The following is a 21,501-nucleotide window of genomic DNA, read 5'->3' on the forward strand; positions in this document are numbered from 1 at the left end:
CTTCCTAACACCAAGGACAATTAACCAGTGGAACAACTTGCCTTCAGAAGTTGTGGGTGCTTCATCACTGGAGGTTTTTAAGAAGAGACTGGACAGTCACTTGTCTGAAATGGTATAGGATCTCCTGCTTGAGCAGGGGGCTGGAGTAGAAGACCTCCAAGTCCCTTCCAGCTCTGTTCTGATTCAATACTTGAATCCATGTTGAATCTATAGGATTCATCATGCTGTTGACTCACCTTTTCCAAATACTATCAGTAAAAATGGAACGCCCAGCTTCCCCTAGTTTCCTCCTCCACAAGGACTCTATCATTTCAATTCTTGTAACTTCCACTGGCTGACCTTGGGCCAGTCACTGACTCTCATCCCCACCTAGTGGCTGAAAATCTTGCTAAGTAAATTATGATTGGTTTAGTCCAGTAGTGGTGAACCTTTTCAGCACTGAGTGCCCAAACCGGAACATTTGTGCACGTGTGCGCACACACACACGCACGTGCACCGGAGTCCCGGAACTCGAAGACCAGTTGAGTTCAGTGCACATGCACATGCCGGCCACCTGGTGATCTGGTTTCTGGCCCACGCATGTGCACTGGCCAGATGCTCTTCGCATGTGCCAGAGCCCCAGAAACCCAAAGACCAGTTGGCCAGCATGTGCATGTGCACCGGCCAGCTGGTCTTCGGGTTTCCGGGGCTCCAGCACACGTGAAGAGCAGCTGGTCGGCACACATGTGTGAGCCAGAAATCAAAAGAGCAGCTGGCAATGGCACATGTGCCCACAGAGAGGGCTCTGCATGACACCTCTGCCACGCGTGCCATAGGTTCACCATCACGGGTTTAGTCTATTCAGAGTGATTTTCAGTTTTTATTTTTGAAATCAGGGTGTTATTTCTATTGCATTCACACCCACAATCCTTATTAAAACATTTTTGATTAATTTGTTCAATCAGATATTCATAGAGTGGCTTATAGAACATGTACAAGCACACATAAGATAATCCATTAGGGTTTAGTCTAAGAAAAAAGGGAAAAAAGAAAGCAGAGGAAGAAAATACATTCTGGTAGAAGTTCTGTATACGCTACGCAAGCCCTAAAACCCCTGGGGTACAGTAGAAGAGGCGGCCAAAGGAAGTGGTCTTTCAAAAGAGCAGGTGGGTTTGACCTGCTTCAATCCCATATCTCCCTCTGTAGCAGCCAGGTGAGAACCCAGAGTGACTTTGGATTGCTTCACCTGGGCTGTGATGCTTCTGTTCATGCTTTGAAAATGACTGCAGGTCAGTCGAAAACTTGCACCAGGAAACATAATGTGTAACTGGAATTTATTATCACAAGAAGTGTTAAAATATTTTAGCATACTTTAAAACAGGATCTGATACATTCACAGAAAAAAAATATATGATTCATTAAAGTACCTCAGTGATACTCTTCACCTATGCCATTTCACTTACAAAAAATATAACAAAAGTGTTGCAACTCGCACAGCAGCCACAGTGCATTGAAAGCTACTTTGAATGCTTGGCATATCCAGGCAGGGCAGGGAACAACTTCTAGCAATTTTTCCTTGTTGCCCTTAACCATGGTACAAATGTCTGGCCAAGCTTCTTTTTTATAGCATTGTTATTTAAGAGAGATTATCTTTGACAATTGCGCCTTTAGTGTTTTCCCCCCTTATTCCAACACAGCTTTTGCTGTGGATAAAGTTTGGTGTACTTCACTGACTATTCTGTGCAGCAAGTGACTCCCTATGGATCAGTGCCTGTTGGCCACTTTCAGTTGGCAGGGTCACGTCTTTCTCTCTGGCCCCTAGGCTTTCAGGTGTGGACCGATTCCTTTATTGCCAGAGCTCCCAGACAATTGATTTGGAAGTTTGGTTTTGAAAGAGGAACCAACCCAGGTACTAGGCAGCCTCCCCCATTATCAGTCAGGTGAAAGAGGGAGTTCCATCTCTCTTCAATTCCCCAAATCTCTAATCTCAGGGGTTGGGATGAGAGGAGGGGGAAGAGCCTTTTGTTAGCCACTAGCTATCCCAAGTGCAAGAAAATTGAGTTGTGATATGGCTAAATCAGTGAACAGGGTTTATCCCTTTAAATGTCCCCTTAGTGGGTCCATGTGCTGTGATTGGGGAGTGGTCTTCCTTCCTATTGAGAAGGGCGAAAGGCAGCAAGGGCGCCTTCCCTTTTTTCTTTATATGCCTGACATATTGGAAATCCGGGCTGAGGCTGCTCAGATCAATAATGGGAACAACAAAATTAGTGCTGTTTTAGTTTCTACTATCTCAAGAAAAGCTGTAATTCTCCAGAAGAGTTACAAAATCTCCAAAAATTTACAGACATTTCCTCCCCAAATTTCTTCTAGTTTATGCCTTATAGGAGGGGGCAACAGGTGAGGTTCCAGCTGCTGCTGAACTCAAAGATTCAACTGCCCAACCTTTGTAGTAAGAAATGCTGGGAATTGTAGTTTAGCAAAATTGTGTGGGTTGACAACTCCAAAACAATTAGGACTAGCCTACATAGGCTGCCAGAATCCATATGACACAGATGGCAGTAAAGAGGGATAGATGATGAATGCAAAATATTCAATTCAGATTCCCAGCCTCCCAGGAAAACGATCACAACAAGCATGTGGCTTACTCTTGTCCCACTGTATTGACACAATGGCACCTTGAACCATGAATGATCCACATCAGCTGGGGTTCCGCAACAAGCTAGCCTAAAAAGTGGTTGTTGGCCAGGTGAAGCTTTCCCAATGGAGGTAAAGATGCACCTGTGTATCTCTTTAGCCACTTGTTTTAAAAAAATACGGTTCTCCAAGTTGATCTAAAAGCAACATTTCATACACTATTGAGAAGGAAGATAACTATGGCGCTTTATACCTAGGGAAGGACACCCCAAAATTATCTCTGGCAATAATCCACCCTGGACAGTCGTGTCTCGAGTCAATGCACTCAGAATAGGTTCAAAGACGACGCGGCCACTCATTTTACTTCGCAGAAAGGAAGGAGATAATTTGATACTACCAACCTGTTCTAGAGCCTTTCCCTCGTCGCCCCTTTTTCCTCTAACATACTTAATGTCTGTCTATTGTTATTTCATTGGATTCTCAAGTCAGGGATCCTCCTTTCGGGCTCTCGCTGAATCCCGTTTTACTTTTCCCGCAAAGTTCTGCTTCGCTACTCGCGAAAACGCCAGATTTCGGCGAGGCGTGGCTGTTGCCTGGGGAACCGCCAGGGGGCGCGCGCGAGGACGGGCGTTGGGAGCCCCGGCGGCGGCTTAAGCGCTCCATGGAGCCACCGGCGGAGGCCGGAGGCGCCGCAAGAGAAAGAGAAAGGGAAAAGGAGAGGAGGGAGCGAGAAGCGATGGCTCACGGCAACCCTGTGGTGAGGGTGAAAGAAATTTGTTTGTGTGGGGAATTGAAAGAAGGAAAACAAAAAAAGAGGATTGAAAGCCAGCCCAGGTTGAGCCGACTCCCCCCCACCAAGGATAGGAGGGTCTGCTCAGTGCAGAGGGAGGCTGCGTTGACTCGTCTCCTGGCTATTGAATACAGTAAACCCATTTTCTGGATGTACATAATAGGGCTGAGTTTGTAGGCTAATCTATCGCAGCTAAGATTAATACTAAAGGGAGCATACTAGCAAATACATCTGCTATCCTTTACTTGGCCTTGATAAGTGAGTGGGGGGAAACCCATCTTGCTGAAGAGGAAGGACTAAATCCCTGAACAGGTTAAGTAAAACAGGATGATGAGACACAGCCCAACTGGTTTGAGAAGGCTGTGACACGGGATAAATAGACTATAAGCAACAGTGATTCTGACTTGGGCAGTTGGTTGGCCTCTAGATTCCTATTCACATAGTAAGATAATGGGATGCCTAGGTGACTATAAGTAGTAGTGGCTGCCTGTGAAGTTCCCTTGAGTAGGATAAAGAACTGGATTAGATCTTGATTCAAGGGCTCCTGCTCTGAGTAATCTAATTTCCACATAATAATGCTGCAGGTGGCTTGTATCTCCTTGCATTCAGAAATAATTCAGTCCCACCCATCACTTGGAAGTAGTTTGGGGATAAGTGTAGAATGAGTTTTGAAACAATATCCTTGGAAAAATATAACAGGGTAATCCTCTTAGAATTGATCTGAAGGGTAGCCCTCTTCTTTAATTGACTAGGTTAGGTAGTAATTCTTTAGTTGACAAGAAATGTGTCTGAAAGTCAAATGAGAAATAATAATTAATACTTTGTGTTTTGAGCAACAAAGAATTTCATGCCACATTATTTCACTAATTGTAACAAAGCATGTTGAGCCATAATGATTTACCTTAGAACACCTCACAATTTAGTGCTGAATTCAAATTTGAAATTTTCAGCTGGTACTTCTGACCTTCAGACTATCACAGTTCCAAAATAACATGGAACAGGTAATCTGAAGTGTTTTGTTTTTTAATTCAGTAAATCTAGAGTTCAGATACATACCTGCTGTTCACAAAAATGCTCATTGTTTCTTTAAAAGGTCATCTGCTTCAAATTACTTGTTTGAGGTTGTGTGTGTATAATTTAGTGCCTGCCTTGTATTTCTGTTCACCCAAATAATAAATGGTAAAAAACCCAGAAGAAATCTAGTTGGAAAGCTTTAGTTAACAGAAGGACTACTTTATGGGTGAGTACTTAAAAGATTCAAACTAAGCCCATGCTTAAATTAATTTGCTGTCTTTCACAATGAATCTGATCTAAATTGAATATAGTTTGGATCTGAATGCAAAACAGAATCAGTCCAGATTTGCACTGCATTTCAGAACAATTTTAAAAACTGCAATACAGTTAACATAAAATGCCAGAATTTATTTATTGTTGCATTAATATGTAGTTCATCCCATTTAAAAAAAAATTACTGCCTAATGTAAAAAGTCTACAATTGTTAGCTTAGGATCCAGGGCAGATATTAAAGAGAAGTTTGTATATAAATGAGCATGGACAAACCATTTGTGTACATTTGTGTAAAACATTCTAGAAAGAAAGAAAAGGGTAGGTAAAAGTATTTTACCAACTCAAGATTCTCTGGCGTCTTGGTCAGAAAAGAAGAAAAGCTACTGAGTACTTCCTTATCCCTTTTCTTCCTGCTGTTTGCTCTCTCTGAGAATTATTGAGAATTTTGGCAAGAACTCCTTCCTGCACCTCAGATGCCGGTTTTGATAAGGATCTTTAAAGGATCATCTTTAAAAGGAAGGTGATTGTAGCTCATCCCCTCATTTTGGATAATGCAATTACTTAAAAAAAACATTTTTGAGAAAGGAAAAATAAAGGATTTTTTTTCACTTAATATTTTAAGGAGGGTGTGGCTTTTGTTGACAGGATGAACAATATATTGTACAATAAGGCCAGGTGGAATATTTAAAGCTTCAGCCTGTGCACGATTCAGCTTGCTTCATCTTTTTCTGAGTGAGTTGCACTAGCCAGCCAGCATTTGCATTGATATCTTTTGAGGACAATCACATGAACGTTAACTGTTCTGTCTTCTCTGTTATCATCACAGTTGTGGGTGGAACAGGTAGGAAATCTGGGACCTGGGTTTTAATATTCTCTTATGGAACTTCTCTTTAGATGACTATGTGTATTCTTTGGGACTGGACATCATTGTGTTGTATGCATATACTCATAAAACTATTCCCTTTTTGGGATAATTATGCAGACTACAGAAAAGGAGTAACAAATACTAAGCCAAAAAGAATTAAAGGCCTGAGATTGAAAAAAAAAAGAAGCATGCTAAACTAATTTATACATAGCATCATTCATTTAGACCATTGTGCTGGTCACTGAATTTTTGTATTCAATCTCCATTCAGCACCCATTTATTCTTGGCCCATTTATTCTTAACAAAAGACAACATTCTGAGATTCTCTGTTTTCTGCACTTAATGCTTATTCCTTAGATGTATTATCTCAATGGAATATAGGACCCAAAAGCAGCTCCCCTCTTATATCTCTTTCTGCAATTTATGTGTTGTGCAGCCTAAATTCTACAAATCGGTCATTGATGATGTGATTGAAGGAGTCCGAGATGTTTTTCTGGAAGAAGGTGTAGATGAACAAATTCTGAAGGAGCTCAAGCGGGTTTGTTGATAACTCAATTTCTCCTGCCTATCTTACTTTTTTTATCCTTTCTAGTTGGTAATAAGTAGATCAGACACCTGTTCTTGGTAGATGTGCCCAGTTCTCCAATTGCCACTGGTTTTGTCCATGTTGAACATTTGAAAATACTGCTGTCTGTCATGGGATTCTAAGAAGAGTCATATTTTTTCTTATAATGGAATGATGAAAACATTTCTCCAACAATATACATTTGGAGTATAAGCTTCGCAACCATCAAATAAATTCTGGGCTGAATTAATATTTTTTTTCCTATATCTCAGTTGCCAGGTAAGCTCTTCTTTTAGCTGTTGAAATTCTACTGAAATTACTTGGAGAAAGTAGTTGAATTGGTTAGTGCCCATATTTCCCTGAAAAGTACAAGATTGTTGCCAACAAAGTTTACTTTCCTGCAGATACCAGAGAGAAACCAAAGGAGAATAAACATTTTATTGTATGTTCCTAACAATGATTGACAGATATATCAGGAGAGCATAGTGGAGGTTGTGTGGGTTTGGATGGGGAGACACGATCTCTGATTCAGCCTGATCAAGACTCAGTGATTGTGGGTGTTTTGAGTTGCCCAGTTCTTGGGTATTCCATTTATGATCTTGGGTGGGATGCTACTTCACTTTCAGAGTTGGGATGCAGTCTGGAGGTTTTCCTGGGCTCTCAGTTCCTGCTTGAAGAAAGGTGTCAGCTGTGGCAGGAAGACCTTTGTACAACTTCATCTGGTGCGCCAATTTCCTAAATTGGGTGCCCTTCATTCAAACCCTAGTGGTGTGACTATTGCAATGGGCTCTACATGGAGCTGCTCTTGAAGGCCACCCAGAAGCTTCCACTGATCCAGAATGCAGTGGCATGAGTAGTAATAGGCATGCCTTGGTATGCCCCCATAGAGGCAATCCTCAGTGCCCTATTTAACAAACTTTCAAAGTTACTACAGTGTAAAGAAAAAAAAAAGCTTTGTGATAAATTCTCACATTTAAGAATATTTCAGCATCCCATGTCTACATGATCACCATCTGAACATATCACAACTACCTTCCAACAAGCAAAGTCATTGGAAAAGCTGGCAATAAAATTGCAAGTCGGGGTCACATCTTATTTAACTACTGAATGGGAATGGGATTGTAAGCGCATTGCAGTTACGTGATTTTCTGTTTCATGCCTGCAGTATTTAGTGATGGTGTTGCTGGTCTCGATTGTGAACACTAAGTGAAGATTAGTGTGATTCAAGGTCTGCTTGTTACCTTTAAAACCCTACATGGTGTATGCTGTGGTTACTTGAGTGACTGCCTGCCTCCCATAATATCTATAAGGTTTCCCCCTTATAGATAGACCCCCATAGACCCTATAGACCCCCACCAGGCTCAAGATTGACTCAGCCTTCCATCCTTCTGAGGTAGGTAAAATGAGGACCTGGATTGTGGGGGCAATAAGATGACTTTGTATAAAAAAGAACACCGCTTAGAGGGGGGGCCAAAAGCCCTACTAAGCAGGTATATACAAAAGTATGATGGCTATTGCTTAACGCATTGTAAGCCGCCCTGAGTCTCCAGAGAAGGGCGGCATATAAATCGAACCAATAAATAAATAAATAAATATACATTTTGCATGAAACAGAAAAAAAATGAACTTATGATTTATGGATTTGATGATTAGAAAAAAAAAGATATAAAAAGATTTTTTGCTTTTTCATTGTTTTCTTTTTTTCCTTTATTTCTTTTCTTCTCCTTATATTGATTATTGTTAATTTTTATCTCATTTTTAACATTCTTAATACAAATTATATGAAAAAAGAAGAAAATTCACTGCACTTTAAAGTGGATGGTCTTTTTTTCATTTTTGTCTCTGTGTTTTAATTTTTTTTTTCTTGCAGCGCTGGGAAATGAAAGTGATGCAGTCTAAAGCAACTGAAGGTTTCTTCCGCCACAATCATGTTTTGCCCCAGTTCACCCTTCATCTTCCGTCCAGCTTTCAAGCCCTGCAGACTACAGGTTGATGACTGATTTCTTTCAGCAAAGACTGTCTTAGAGAGGAATCATTGCTCAGTATAAAAGCATGGACATCAATTCAGCTCCTGCATCTTCTGCTGTGGGATGAGTAGGAAGCGATAGAAAATTATTTGCCTTTTTCAGAGATGCCTATTGCAAAGTTCAACATCATTCTGTGTCTCTTAAGGGGAAATTATGGGAATCAAACTCATTGCTAATTGCTAACAACATGATGGAGAATTTTTGGGTTTGTTTTTTTTGCCAGAGCTACCTTTGCCTTTAACAAAACGTTTGAGCTTGGAGGGCTGCAGGGAATTTGCCATTCCTGATGGGGGTGGGGCTGACCATTTTGGGCTTTCTACTTTTGGAGTCTTAAGGGTTATTTTATTTAAAAAATGTACATTAAGATAAGTAGAACATAATATTTGGAAAGTTATTTCTTTTAAAGAAAAAAAAAGCAAATTTGGCACTAAATTTCAATGCAATGATTTTGGCTAAAGTGCTACTGGAAGCCACTTTTGGCCTGCAGAATATGACCAGCTGATCTATTGTGTATTGCACAGAAAAGTTATTGTAGATATAAAAATATAGCCAGAACTTAATGGCAAAATAATTCTGTGAAAGTGTTTCCTTTTTCAACTCTAGTGTCACTCATAATGGCTGTATTTGCACATCAGATTAAGCCTGAATTTTGAAGTCTTCCTTGCTTGCTACTTGTTTACTTCTGTTGACTCCTTCTTCCTGTGGAATAGACTAAACAAATCATAAATACTACCATGATATGGGAAACCAGGGAACCTGGCTTATTCTCCTCCTAAGCTATAGTAACTTTTTATAACAAAGCATAGTTACAATGAGTGGTCTCATTCTAATGTTGGTCAAGTGTGACAAATAAATGAAACTTTTCTGGGCTTATTCTCTTTTAACAATAAGTACAAATTCTAATGTCAGTCTCTCTTGTTTATAAGGCATGCACCAAGGGTATATAAAATATGCATTTTATACATTCAAGAGCAGCTCTTTCTTATATGGGCAACCTCTAAATGTGTGTGATTCAGTTCTCAGAATTATCAGTAGTGGGCATTCATTTGAGATGGGCAGCAATTTAAATTTGGTTAATAGATAAATGTTGCTGGGAAATGATAAGGCTACAAAATCAGATCAGAAGTGCCTGAAGTTGAAAAGGCAATTCAAGAAAAAATCAATTGTTTAATGATGTTTAATCTTTTTTTTAAATAATATCCCTTTAGGTGTTACTGCAGGCAGAGGAATGCGTCAGTTCACTAACTGTACACCACCAGCAGTAGCGGCTGAACTAGTATGTAACTTTGTTATTTCCATACAATTTTAACATTTCAAAAAAGGCGAAAATGTAAATTCAGCCATGGATGGAGACACAAGTCTCTGTGCTCTGTGCTGGAAAATACCTTCTGCCAAAATTGGACAAAGCCCCAGGTAAGTATAGGGCACCCCAGGGAACTGGAGGCAGCTCTGGGAGACCTGATGCAGGCCACACACGAGTTGTGGGGGTGTTGTGGACAAGTTTCTTCACCTCAGGGAGGATTTTCAGCATCAAAGTGGAGAGTCTTGTCCTCAGCATCCCTCAAATTCTATGCGATGTCTGCAGGGCCTTCCAGGATCTTTCCCACCACCCTGAGACACCCTGCTCTCTTTACCTGGGAGATTGTCCACTTAAACAGCTGCAAGATCACTCAACGACCACAACTGAGAGTGTTGGGATTGCAGTTGTTGAGCGAAGTGGTCACATGATATCTTGGTTAACCATTGCTTTGCTCAACAACAAAGTCTGGTCCCAATTGTGGTCATAAATTGAGAATTACCTGCATAGCTATAATATTCTCGAATGATTCACATAGTCAAAGGCCTAGCTGAAATCAATAAAAGTTAAATCTCATTTTGGTATTTTCTTGCTCTGTTATTAATTGGTAATTATGTGATTTTGTTTTCCTCTGCCTTTCATTTCACATTCATTTGGTATTTCTCTTTTTATGTATGACTTTGTTTTTCATCATAAAATTTTAAGTGAAATATTGCTTGCATAAGGATAATTGGTAATTATGCACTATCTTGCATTTCTCATAGGTAAAGAGTTATACACTGATCACCAACCTGTAGATCAGAGTATCTTGCTCAACTGTATATTTGTTGGCATAAAACTGTTTGCACTTTAACAGTTTGCACTTTAACACACTCCTGTGGAGGGTTAGCAGAATTATTTTTCTGCGAAGAAAAAGGATGGTAGAAACAGAAAATATGGATGGATTACAAATGAGACTCCCCATAAAACATCATGAGTGAAGCACTTGAACAACAGAGAGAGAGAGAGAGAGGGCGGGGGACGGGGAGAGAATTGAAGCTATATACCTATTTTCATTAATGTAAGTACAACAAGGGTGTATATAAGTGCACACACATGCAGACAGGACTGTATGGCAAAAACATTCAAGGGAACTTCCATTAATGAAATATTTAGGTCCTCTACCTCCCTCAATGGAAGTCTTTGGGTAAAGGCTACAGAGGTCTACTCTAGCTTTTAAGACTGCAATTGGATGGTGCCTCCAGTTCCATAATTCAGTAAAACAGTGCATCTAGATTAATTCAAGAAGAGACTGGACAGCCATTTGTCCAGAAAAGAATAGGGTCCCCTGCTTGAACAGGGGTTTGGACTAGAAGGCCTCCAAGGTCTTTCCAATCCTATTATTCTATGTTCTAGGTTTCTAAGGTTCTTTGTTGGATGGATAGAATCAATTCAATTTCCCTAAATTTCATTTTCCAGTCAGCTCCTCTAAAATGATTGAAACATGTTCAAGCAACTGCTCAAGGGGAGAAAAATCCTCCTTAATGGAGATAGAATTCTTAAATGACTGGGTTTTTTTGAAGATCTGTAAAGGAAAAAAAAAAGTGTTTTTCTCAGAGACATAGCCAGAGTGTAGAAATGCAGAATTAAAATATTGTTTGGCATTTCATATCGGAGGAACCTCCTCTTGCAGGATTGAACCTCCTGGGCGGTTTTAGTTCTTACAGTGATAAGAAAAAAGAACTCCAAAAGAGGTAGGAAGTCTATATACACCAAAGAAGAACTGAACATGGTTTCCTGCCACATGAGATAAAGTTTTGATGCCCGATTTCCTATTTCTTTGGGGAAAACAGTTGTATAATTTATGTTAATGAAACAGTACATGGGCTGCTCTGAGGTAGGATACTACAACTTTGGACATAGTAATTGAATGATTTTTCCTGATAAACTTTCTTTTATCTAGGAGTCTCCCCAATCTAGTGGGGCCGTCCTTTCTCTGCCTTCTGGCCTTACCTATCCTATCCAAATACCCCCTGGTGTGACTCTTCAGACAACCTCTGGTAAGAGTTAATGGTATAGCCTTCATCAGTGTTTCTCTGCCGCAGGATTTTTAAGACAGATGGACTTCATGCTGGTTGGGGGAATTTTGGGTGTTGAAGTCAACCCATTTTAATCTCCTGAGGTTGAGAAACATTGGCCTTGAGCATAATTTATGCAGTGAGCATAACAACAACAACAACAACAACTTATCAAGCATATGCAACAGGGAAATAGTGAAGTGTTCATGTTAATAATTGAATCTTCTGCAAACGTAATACCTGATTATTTGTTCTGGTTCCCTCTTAATGAATTTTGTAACTCAAGTGCTTGTTTTAAGAAATTCTCCCACCTTATGAAAGTCTTCAGCTTTCCCGATTCTTTGAAGAGAGGGAAAACTGCAATGTGGACAAGTGTGTGTATAGGGGAGAAATAATAACAATAATGATTTGATAGACTATTGCTGGTGCTGATATTTTAATTAAAGAAGCTTGCATGCTGGAAAGCAACTCTATCCTAGCCAGTGCGAGTTTCCTACAGTCTTTAAGTTCAAAAGCACAACATGAAGCAATAGATAAGAGTGGGAGTGCATTCTGGTTTAGTAGAAAGGTCATTTGGATACTTTTAAAGCAGGGGTGTCAAACTCTTGACCTGCGGGCCAGATGAATCATGCGCTGGCCAAGCCCACACCCGATTTAGCAAAGGGGGAAAAAGTCACGTTACATCATGTGACAATGCCGTGATGACACAAGTTTGACACCCTTGCTTTAGAGAGCATTTAAGGCAACGGAAAATCATATAGGAGAGCTTTCCCTAACATGCCCCCCTCTGGATATTGTAAGACACTTCCCCAGTGCTAAGTTGAAATGCTAGCTGTCCAGCCAACCACCCTTGAGACAGCAAGGCTGGAATGAAATTTGCTCTCCCTATTCTTCTATTGCCTCTTTTCCCTTCTTTGACTTCCTTTCAAGATACTGGGGAACAAAGGCTAAAATCAATAAAGGAGAATATTTGTAGCTCAGGGTTAAAAGGAGGGATCCTTGGTACTCTTTGAACTTGCTTGTTTTCTTGCAGACGTTTCATTACCCTAAAATAGGTAACATCATCAGTGCTAAGGAGTGCTGTTTGCTGTCAGTTTATATTCTGGTGTCTTGCCTGTTTGTGTGGGTGGGGGCGGTTTTAGAGATTCTTTGGTTAGGCTGTTTATTGATGGCTCTTTGGCAGTTTCTTGATTGGGGTATTGTTTACTTGATTGTGGGTCTGAAATTAACCTTGGAATTACCATATTTTTTGGAGTATAAGATGCACCTTTCCCCCCCAAAAGAGACTGAAAATTTGGGGCCGTCATATACTCCGAATGTAGCTTTTTCGAAGCTTTTTTTCAGCCCTAATGAGGCACTAACACGCTAGTGAATGAAGTGATCTTCCCAGCTTTGCCTGCTCCCTCGACTCTCCGCTGTGCTTTAACGAGGCACTAGCGAGTGAAGCAATCTCCATATTTTGATCTGACTCTCAGCTTTTTTTCATCCCTAACTAGGCACTAGCTGAGTGAAGTGATCTCCCCGTGCTTTGCCTGCTTTTCTCATCGCTGCTTCCTCTCAGCTGTGCCTTAGAAGCTGTTTTTTATCCCCAAGCCGGGGATAAAAATCCAGCAAACTAATGTGCTGAAGCTGATCAGACTAAGGATGCTAGCCAGATAAATACCTGGTAGGCAGATTTTTTCCTCCTATTTTCCTCCCCAAAAACTAAGCTGCATTTTATACTCCAGTGCATTTTATACTCCGAAAGATACGGTAATCTATGCTGATCTGAGTGCTGCTTTTACTGGTGGAGAGTTGCTGGAGTCTTTTTCCCTTTTGAGCTGGATGAAGCATAAAATATTTCATTGTGGCAGTGTAAGAATAAGGAGGACACAAATACTTTAATATCAAGAGAACTGAACATGAATTAAAACTTTTTCACGTATTGGCTGAGGATGGGATGAAGGCAGTGTCATATTTGTCCTGTAGTTATGTTCAAGTGAAGGAAGGTTTTTAGTGTTCATGGTCATGCAGATTCCGAATTTCAGCTCATCTATAGATCGCTAACTGGGGAAGACTAATGTAAGAAACAAGGAAGGGAATATTTGTTGAAGGGGGAATGTACAATCTTTCACTTATCTAAAAATAGATAGAAGGAGCATTCTTCTTCTCTTTCTCCTTCCTCTGTAGCCAAACTAAGAAATAATGTTTGTGGGCAAGTAATTGTGTGTAACTGTATTAGCCTGAATCGGTCCACTGCAGGATGAAAGCTTCTTCACTGATGTAGGACCAACTGAACAAGTGACTGAGCCAAAATTATCCATTTGGCTACTATGCTAGTATGCACTCTTTCTCTCTGTATATGAAATAAAGTGATAATGTGATGAGCAGCCTTCAAATGCAAAAAGACTGGTCTGTGTACAGTGGTATTGCAATGGGAAACTAATCAGTGGGATGGGGAATGCAGAAGGGGCAATATGCATTTTTGGAGCATGAGCTTTGTTCCATATTTGCCTTTACAACATCAAAAATCCATTTTAATTTCAGCGGAGGAGAGTGGGGGCAAACTATTAGTTTGGAGGAGCACTTTTCTCCATCTCCCTGGAACCATCCCTGCCTGTATACCCTTTTCTTCTTCTTTACAGAGCCGAATTAACTGTTGGTCAATAGTGGTTGGAGGGAGGTAGTAGCATCTGAGCGGCAAAAGAGTTGCATATATTTGTTCAGTCATTCTTGCTTGCAGGATGGGTGGCCACATACAGTAAATGGAATGAAACAAATAAACACTAGACATTTTGGTTGGCTGCCAGAGAATTTCATTAGGCCAGGTGATTTCATTAGGGCCGTGCAGCATTTCAGGTTCCATTTTTGAAAGGTGCTGAAGTGTACACTTTCTGAAGGAGCCCTGTCTTTTCCTGAATTTGAGCAGCTGGCACATTGTCTTGGAAAAAGACCTGCTATTTTAAAAAGTTGGTGTGTTTTCACCAACCTGCATGCTTTGAATGACCCTTATGGATTAAATCCAAAAATGCTGCATAGTCTTAATATCTACAATTTCTGCTTTTTTCTTCTTCTTGTAGGGCACTTGTATAAAGTCAACATGCCTGTGGTTGTCACTCAAGCTACTGGTGGAGGAACTGCCATTCAGAATTCACTTCAACAAATATTCCAGCAAGTTGGGAAGCAATCCTTGGTGGCTCAGCCAGCCCCAGTCAATATTATACAGGCAAATATGTCTTCTCTTCAAGAAACCAGCAATGGTAGCTTGCTGACGTCAAAGCTGCCCCAGCACGTAAAGATGGGGGATAAAGACTTGCTTGGGGCTGCTGCTGCCACACTAGAAGCCACAAGAAGTCAGGGGGAAGTTGCAATAGGGACCCTGGTAAGCCTGCAGCCCTCAAGTTCTTTACAGACTCCCCAGATAGCCGTTACAACTGTTCCTGTTGCAAAGTCATCTGGGGTAGAAAACTCCAGGTCCAGAGAAGCAAGAGAAGGCATTTCTTCTGGTGGGGGACCATTGTCTGTGAATATTGATCAGCCTCCAGAACCTGATGATATAATTGAGCTGATAATTATGGGCAATGACTTGGATGACCCTGCCCTTCTCTCTGATGAAACCAGCCTCTCTTTTGTTGAAGAGGTAACTCTGCTGCTTTTTTTTTATTTTAAAGGATTTTTAATATAACTACTTGAAGAGAGCTTGTAGATATAATTTTAAGAATGTATTTATGCACAGCTTGAATAGAAATGTGGAGCTTCATCACAGAGTTGCTTTGCAGAATGAGATGGGCAACATATACCGTATTTTTTGTACTATAAGATGCACCAGAGTATAAGATGCACCAAGATTTTGAAGAGGAAAACAAAAAAACAAGTTTTTGCCCTCCCTAGCCCCCAGGAGCATGCTGCAGGCCTCCCAAATCTGCGCATCCCATTTTTGTGAAAAACAGGCCTGTTTTTGGTAAAAACGGGACGTGCGGGATGGGGTTTCGGGAGGCCAAAAATGGCTGTATTGGGTGTATAAGTCGCACCAACATTTCCATCCTCTTTTAGGGGGGAAAAAGTGTGTCTTATACTCCAAAAAGTATGGTAAATTTAATAAATGAATAAAAATAAAATCATCCATCCATCCCCATTTAAAAGCAATAGCAAAACACCTATTGATTTTACTAAAGTTGAACAGTCTTGACATTTTTAATGTGTTGTGGGGGCAGGAAGTATTGTATAATTTTAAAAAGATGTTATCTCTTGACTGCGTGCTTCTCCATAGCCTTTCAGATCCCCACTTCCTTTTAGTTAGATACCAGTGTGCAAATGGAATCAGATCTGCTGACCCAGAAAAATATTTCCAATGATCTCGAAGAAATAATACAGCTAGATGGGACAAGTGATCTCTCACCCAAAGCAGAAATAGAAAGTCCAAGAGATGGAGAAGATGAGGAGCTTGTGGGTATAATTGATGCTGAAGATTTAAAAGTCCTGGATGAGGAAGAAGAAGAGGAAGGTGAAAATAGCACTTCAGACAATCAGTCTCTCAACAGTACCAGCGATGCTGATGAATCCTCAGTTGACATTGTTGAGGAGGTAAAATTTAATGTTTACAATGATTTGCTTTCCCTTTTGCAGCTTAATTTGCATTACGAAAACAGAATTAGAGTGAACTCTTACAGCTGTCCAGCTCCTCCATTGATGGCTTACTAAATCCTTACCTCTGCTATAAAGGCCTTTAATGAAGATGTTCTTTTCCACTAATGAATAGGGCATCATTCTTAATATTAAGTGTAGATCTCCTTTCTTGTAATCAAAACCTATTAGTTAACCTGGAGCCCTCCAGATATTTTTGACTATAATTTCCACGGTCCCTTGATTGACCATATTGGTTGGGCCTTAATGGGTGCTGGAGTCCAGTACTATATTGTTGCCTTTTCTCTGTAGCAATAGAGCACTAGTTTGCCATGTCATCTGTGTGAAGTTCTTCATTACTATTTGAACGTGGTATCAGGTCACATCTTAAAACATCCATTCTGTAGATTAAGTTCATATAATTCCTTCAAGGTTCCCTTGAAGGACTTGAGGAGAACACAAATCTCCTCATTCAAATCTAACGCTCACAATTGGATACACACGTGCAGTGCAGGTAGTGTGCAGATAGTCCTCAATTTACAACAGTTTGTTTAGTGACTGATCAAAGTTACAACAGCACTGAAAAAAGTGACTTATGACAATTTTTCTTTTTTCTTTTAAATAATTTTTATTGAGTATTTTACATTTTAAAACAAAACACACAATAGCAAAAACAAACAAACAAACACACACACACACACACACACACATCAGACATTAAAATACAATACTAACAACAGATATATACAATTTTACAACTTTCTGCATATCGACTTTTGTCTTTACTCTTAGCTTTTATCCTCCCGTTTCTTCTCTTTATTTTTAAATATTCATAATTAACTGTTTTGTTAGCAGGGTCATTATTTACATTCATATCCAGTATGTTAATATCAAATTTCACTTTATATTCTTATTTCTTAATTTGATTTCTGATTTCCAACCATGTATAAAACCTATTCCACATTTTATAATAATCCGAGTCTTCCCTTTCCTTGATCTCCATAGTTAATTTATCCATTTCGACGCATTCGAGGATTTTCTTTATTATTGTTTCTTCTGATGGTGTATTGGTCGACTTCCACATCTGCGCTAGAGTAATTCTGGCCGCCGTTAGAATATGCAATATAATATAATAGAGACTTTTTTCCATTTTTCTATCAATCATTCCTAGAAGGAACATCTCTGGTTTAAAATCTACCTTTTGGAGTATAATCTCTTCCAATCACCCTTTAATTTTATACCAAAATTTCCCCACCTTAGGGCACATCCACCACATGTGTAGTATGTCCCTAGTTTGTGACCACATCTCCAACATTGAGGTGATAAATTGGGGTACATTTTTGCCAGTCTCGCTGGTGCTAAAAGCCACCTATAAAACATTTATAGCTGTTTTCTTTGTATGATACTGCCATGGTCAATTTATGATTTTTCTCCCACAGTTTTTCCCATTTATCCAATTCTATGGAATGTCCGAAATTCCTAGCCCAACTTATCATTTCCTTTATTGTTTCTTCTTCCAATTTGTATCCTAATAGGTAATTATAGATATTTGTAATCAATTTTTCATACTTTTGACCATTGGAGTATCCCCATAATCATGTGATCAAAATTCATATCCTTAGCAACTGGTTCATATTTATGACCATTGCTGTGTCCCAAGGTCATGTGATCATCTTTTGTGACCTTCTGACAAACAAAGTCAATGGGGAAGCCAGATTTACTTAACAGCCGTGTTACTAACATAACAACTGCAGTAATTCACTCAACAACTATGGCAAAAAAGGTTATAAAATGTAGCAAAACTAAGTGAGACATTAATTTTGGGTGACAAATTTTGGGCTCAGTATTGGTCATAAGTTGACTACCTGTGTTACAATGATGGGAAATCTACATGTATTGTTTATGCATCATCTAGCTTGAGGGGGATTATAAATTTGCAGTGTTCATCTCTGGACAAGACACTAGCTCATTGTATGCTCTCTTTTAGTTAGATTTGCAACTTCCTGGAAATAACTTGTTTCTTATTGCTTCTGGCAATTGTGTGTGTACAACATAGATTAATTTGGTCCCTGCAAATCCCGAAGCTGCTCTCTGTCCTGGTTCCACTGAAACAATTTTGCATTTTCTTTTTCAAAATATTGAGTATTGGTGCTGAAAAGTATTTAATTGGGAAAATGTGCAAAAGCCTGGTTAATAAAAATGAAGTGTGCAGAATTTACCTTCCAGAAGGCAAAAAGGGGAATGGAGAAGTAATTGAGACAGGACACACATCTTTTGAAGGATGAAAATGAGGAAAGCTGAACTGACTGTATTAGCAGAAAAAGTAATCTGAAGTCATTTACTGCTAAACCCTCAGAATGTTCTTTTTTTATACAAAGAAAGCAGACAGCTCTTTTGGGGAAGCATATTTGTCTGAGAGCTCTGTTTAATATCTGTAAAGTTGAAAGAAAAGATACAATGTTCAGTAATGTGCCATCAGGAAGGTGCAAATTGCAAAATAGCTGCTATAGGTAGAGTACTGATGCAGTGCAGTTTCCTGAATTTTTACTTGAAAAAGCACAACAGAGCCCTTGAGGAAGCGATGTATTCTGTTTGGCACCAGGTACATTTGTAGAGTCTGGCAACCATTTGTGATGCTGTCTGAGCTGTACCCTGCTTTGCAGATCCTGCATCAGGTACCAAAGTAGACAAAAGAACTGTGAATTTGTTTGATCCTTGTTGTAGAGGCAAGAACCAAAAATACCCTATATAATAGCACTCTCTATTCCTGTACCGCAGTGTATTATAATGACAGTTAGGTGTAGCCTATTTTAATAAAATAGCTAATTGTTAGGCAAAACTCTTTAGGTTAAACTTTTGGGGCGTTTGTTTCTTGGCAGGATCCTTTAAATTCCGGTGATGATGTTAGTGAACAAGAAACGCCTGATGTTTTTGACACTGATAATATAATTGTATGCCAATATGACAAGGTATGTTTAAGTATTTTTCTTTTTAAATGACCTCTGAGACGTCAAGTCAGCCTTCCTTAATATCAAATATGTCAGGAGTACTTCTCTCTTGGTGATGGGAAATTTGAGATGATACAGATATTTTTACCTAGTTCCATAGTGCCAGATTGGGGCAGGCCCCTAATACATTTATGGTTTTAGGCATGTAGTTAAAAATAGGTTCTGTCGGCTCTGTACCCAAATATATGTTGTATAAAAGAACTGACACAGAAGTAACCAAATAACGTGCTTGCTTAATTCTGCGTTAGTATGAATCCCCTCTTATATTTACATAATTGAATAGCATGCTTATTAATCCCCATGCCCGTGAGCTAGTGAAAGATTGCAGCAAAAAATGTGACAACAAGCCTATGGTGAACGATGACCTCTTCAGTCGTATGTTGTCTTTTTATGGAATTGTGCAGCTGAAATCTCTCATATGCTTGCTGAGGTTTCAGAAAGCCATGCAAACAGAATGAAAACTGAGTAGAACCATGTGGTTAAATGTTGCCGTTCTTTAAAAGAATTGGACCTTTGATTCATTAAGAAATCTAATCATCTTAAGTGTGAATTTTTCCCATAATGCTAGATAACTGGTTATCATGGGCATGTGCCTTTAGACACACTACATTTTTAATAATATGGGGCTGAGGAAATAAGGAAAAAATTAGATAAATGGAAAACAGATCTTGGCATAACGGAGATGAACAGGTGTTTGAACAGGTGTCGGTGCTTCATTTCTCTCTGCTTCAGAGCTGGCAAGGCTTATTTCCAAAAGCTTGCTTGGGACAATTCTGATTGAGAGAGGAAAAGAGTAACTCATAAAGGCCCAAGTGATGTTCAAACAAATCTATGCACACCACGGAGGTGAACTGATCTAACATTTTCCTCAGTTGCCCAGGAGATCTTGAGAATAGTAGCTTGATGATTGTGAGAAAGGCAGAAAGGATCTTTAATGTGATTTCTCAGCACCTTTTCAAGGTCCTATCATGAAAATCATGCAAGTGCTATCCCTTACATTGTGTGTGAGAGAGAGCAGCAAATTGAGAGGAACTGTAAGATTTGCCACCCAGTGAAAACGTTTGAGGGTTTTCTCATGCCCATAAACCAGGGGTGAAATCCAGCAGGTTCTGGAGAACTGGTAGCAGAAATTTTGAGCAGTTCAGAAAACCGGTAGTGGAAATTTTGAGTAGTTCAGAGAACCGGCAAATACCACCTCTGGCTGGCCCTAGAGTGGGATGGGAATGGGGATTTTGCAGTATCCTTCCCCTGGAGTGGGGTGGGAATGGAGATTTTGCGGTATCCTTCCCCTGCCATGCCCACCAAGCCACACCATGCCCACCAAGCCACGCCCACAGAACCAGTAGTAAAAAAATTTGGATTTCACCACTGCCATAAACCTAAATGAGCATAATCAGGGACCAAAATGGAGGACGTATTAATAGAGTATCCCAGGAGGTATCATGACTTGAATTCTAACAGGAGGTTTCTTTCTGCAGTGTTTTTCTTGCTTCTAAATTACTGTAAGGTTTGCATTGTTGACTTTCCCCCCCTTGGTTTTGGTTCTAATATTAGACTGATACATCAAGTAACTTTCTTTCTCATCGCTTATAAAAGAAAGTATATTTTCTTTTAGCAGCTTTTTCTAATCACCAGGATGCAAATGTTTTCGGAGCCATGACTGAGGGAGCTGATATTTTGTCTTTCATTAGGTTCAGCGAAGTAAGAACAGATGGAAATTCTACTTGAAAGATGGTGTGATGTGCTTTGGGGGAAAGGATTACATTTTCTCCAAAGCCATTGGAGATGCAGAATGGTGAAAGTTTCAGAAATATCTGCAGTATTTTTAAAAACTGTTTTGTAAAATTCAGTAAGGAAATATTGAAATTTTTGTGTTCTGAAAAAAATTCACATGAACAAAGTATGTGACTCTATAAAAAATCCAGCTTTGACAATTACTGTGTGTATTGATCAAGCTCCATTTAATTTGTCTGAATCAGTAAATACTGCAACTCTCTCTCTCACTCACACACACACACACACACACACACACACCCTAATTCCTTCCTTCAAACGCACATAAATCACTCAGTTTGGCTTACAGCAGTTGAAATCAATATAAAAAACTGAAAACATTTTGAAGACAAAAAAATGGAAAACATATCTAGTAAATCATAGCGGGCAAAGACAAGAAATAGCAACTTTGACATTATCTCTGGAGACATTATCTCTGGAGAAGTGGCACATAAAAACACAAAAATACCCCTGCTGCCAAGGCAAGTCTGAGTCAAGTATTTTGTTTCTTGCAGTGGCTCACCAGAGACTTTTGGAGTGCTCATAAAAAGAGATGGACATGCAATAGTGTGCTGATAACTATTTAACTATTAGCTCTTCCAGCTCCATTGCTGCTG

At 39.6% G+C, this 21,501-nt stretch overlaps 1 protein-coding gene across 2 annotated transcripts; it reads left to right on the forward strand.

Annotated features, from left to right (window-relative positions):
- Positions 1–3,075: 3,075 nt before the first annotated feature.
- On the forward strand, positions 3,076–21,048 carry GTF2A1L (general transcription factor IIA subunit 1 like). 2 transcript variants are annotated; one of them, XM_034427425.2, is made up of 9 exons: positions 3,076–3,370; positions 5,992–6,093; positions 7,991–8,108; positions 9,356–9,423; positions 11,387–11,483; positions 14,561–15,120; positions 15,777–16,064; positions 18,983–19,072; positions 20,803–21,048. In XM_034427425.2, the coding sequence occupies exons 1-9, from the start codon at positions 3,275–3,277 to the stop codon at positions 20,908–20,910; spliced, it is 1,527 nt and encodes a 508-aa protein (XP_034283316.2). In that variant the 5' UTR covers positions 3,076–3,274; the 3' UTR covers positions 20,911–21,048. The 2 variants fall into 2 exon arrangements, with proteins under 2 accessions (XP_034283316.2, XP_034283319.1); XM_034427428.2 differs by having other exon boundaries at positions 3,145–3,370; positions 14,561–14,862.
- Positions 21,049–21,501: the final 453 nt, after the last annotated feature.

The sequence above is a fragment of the Pantherophis guttatus genome, chromosome 1 (genome assembly GCF_059756535.1).
Source record: "Pantherophis guttatus breed Tessera chromosome 1, ASM5975653v1, whole genome shotgun sequence".
Lineage (NCBI taxonomy): Eukaryota > Metazoa > Chordata > Lepidosauria > Squamata > Colubridae > Pantherophis > Pantherophis guttatus.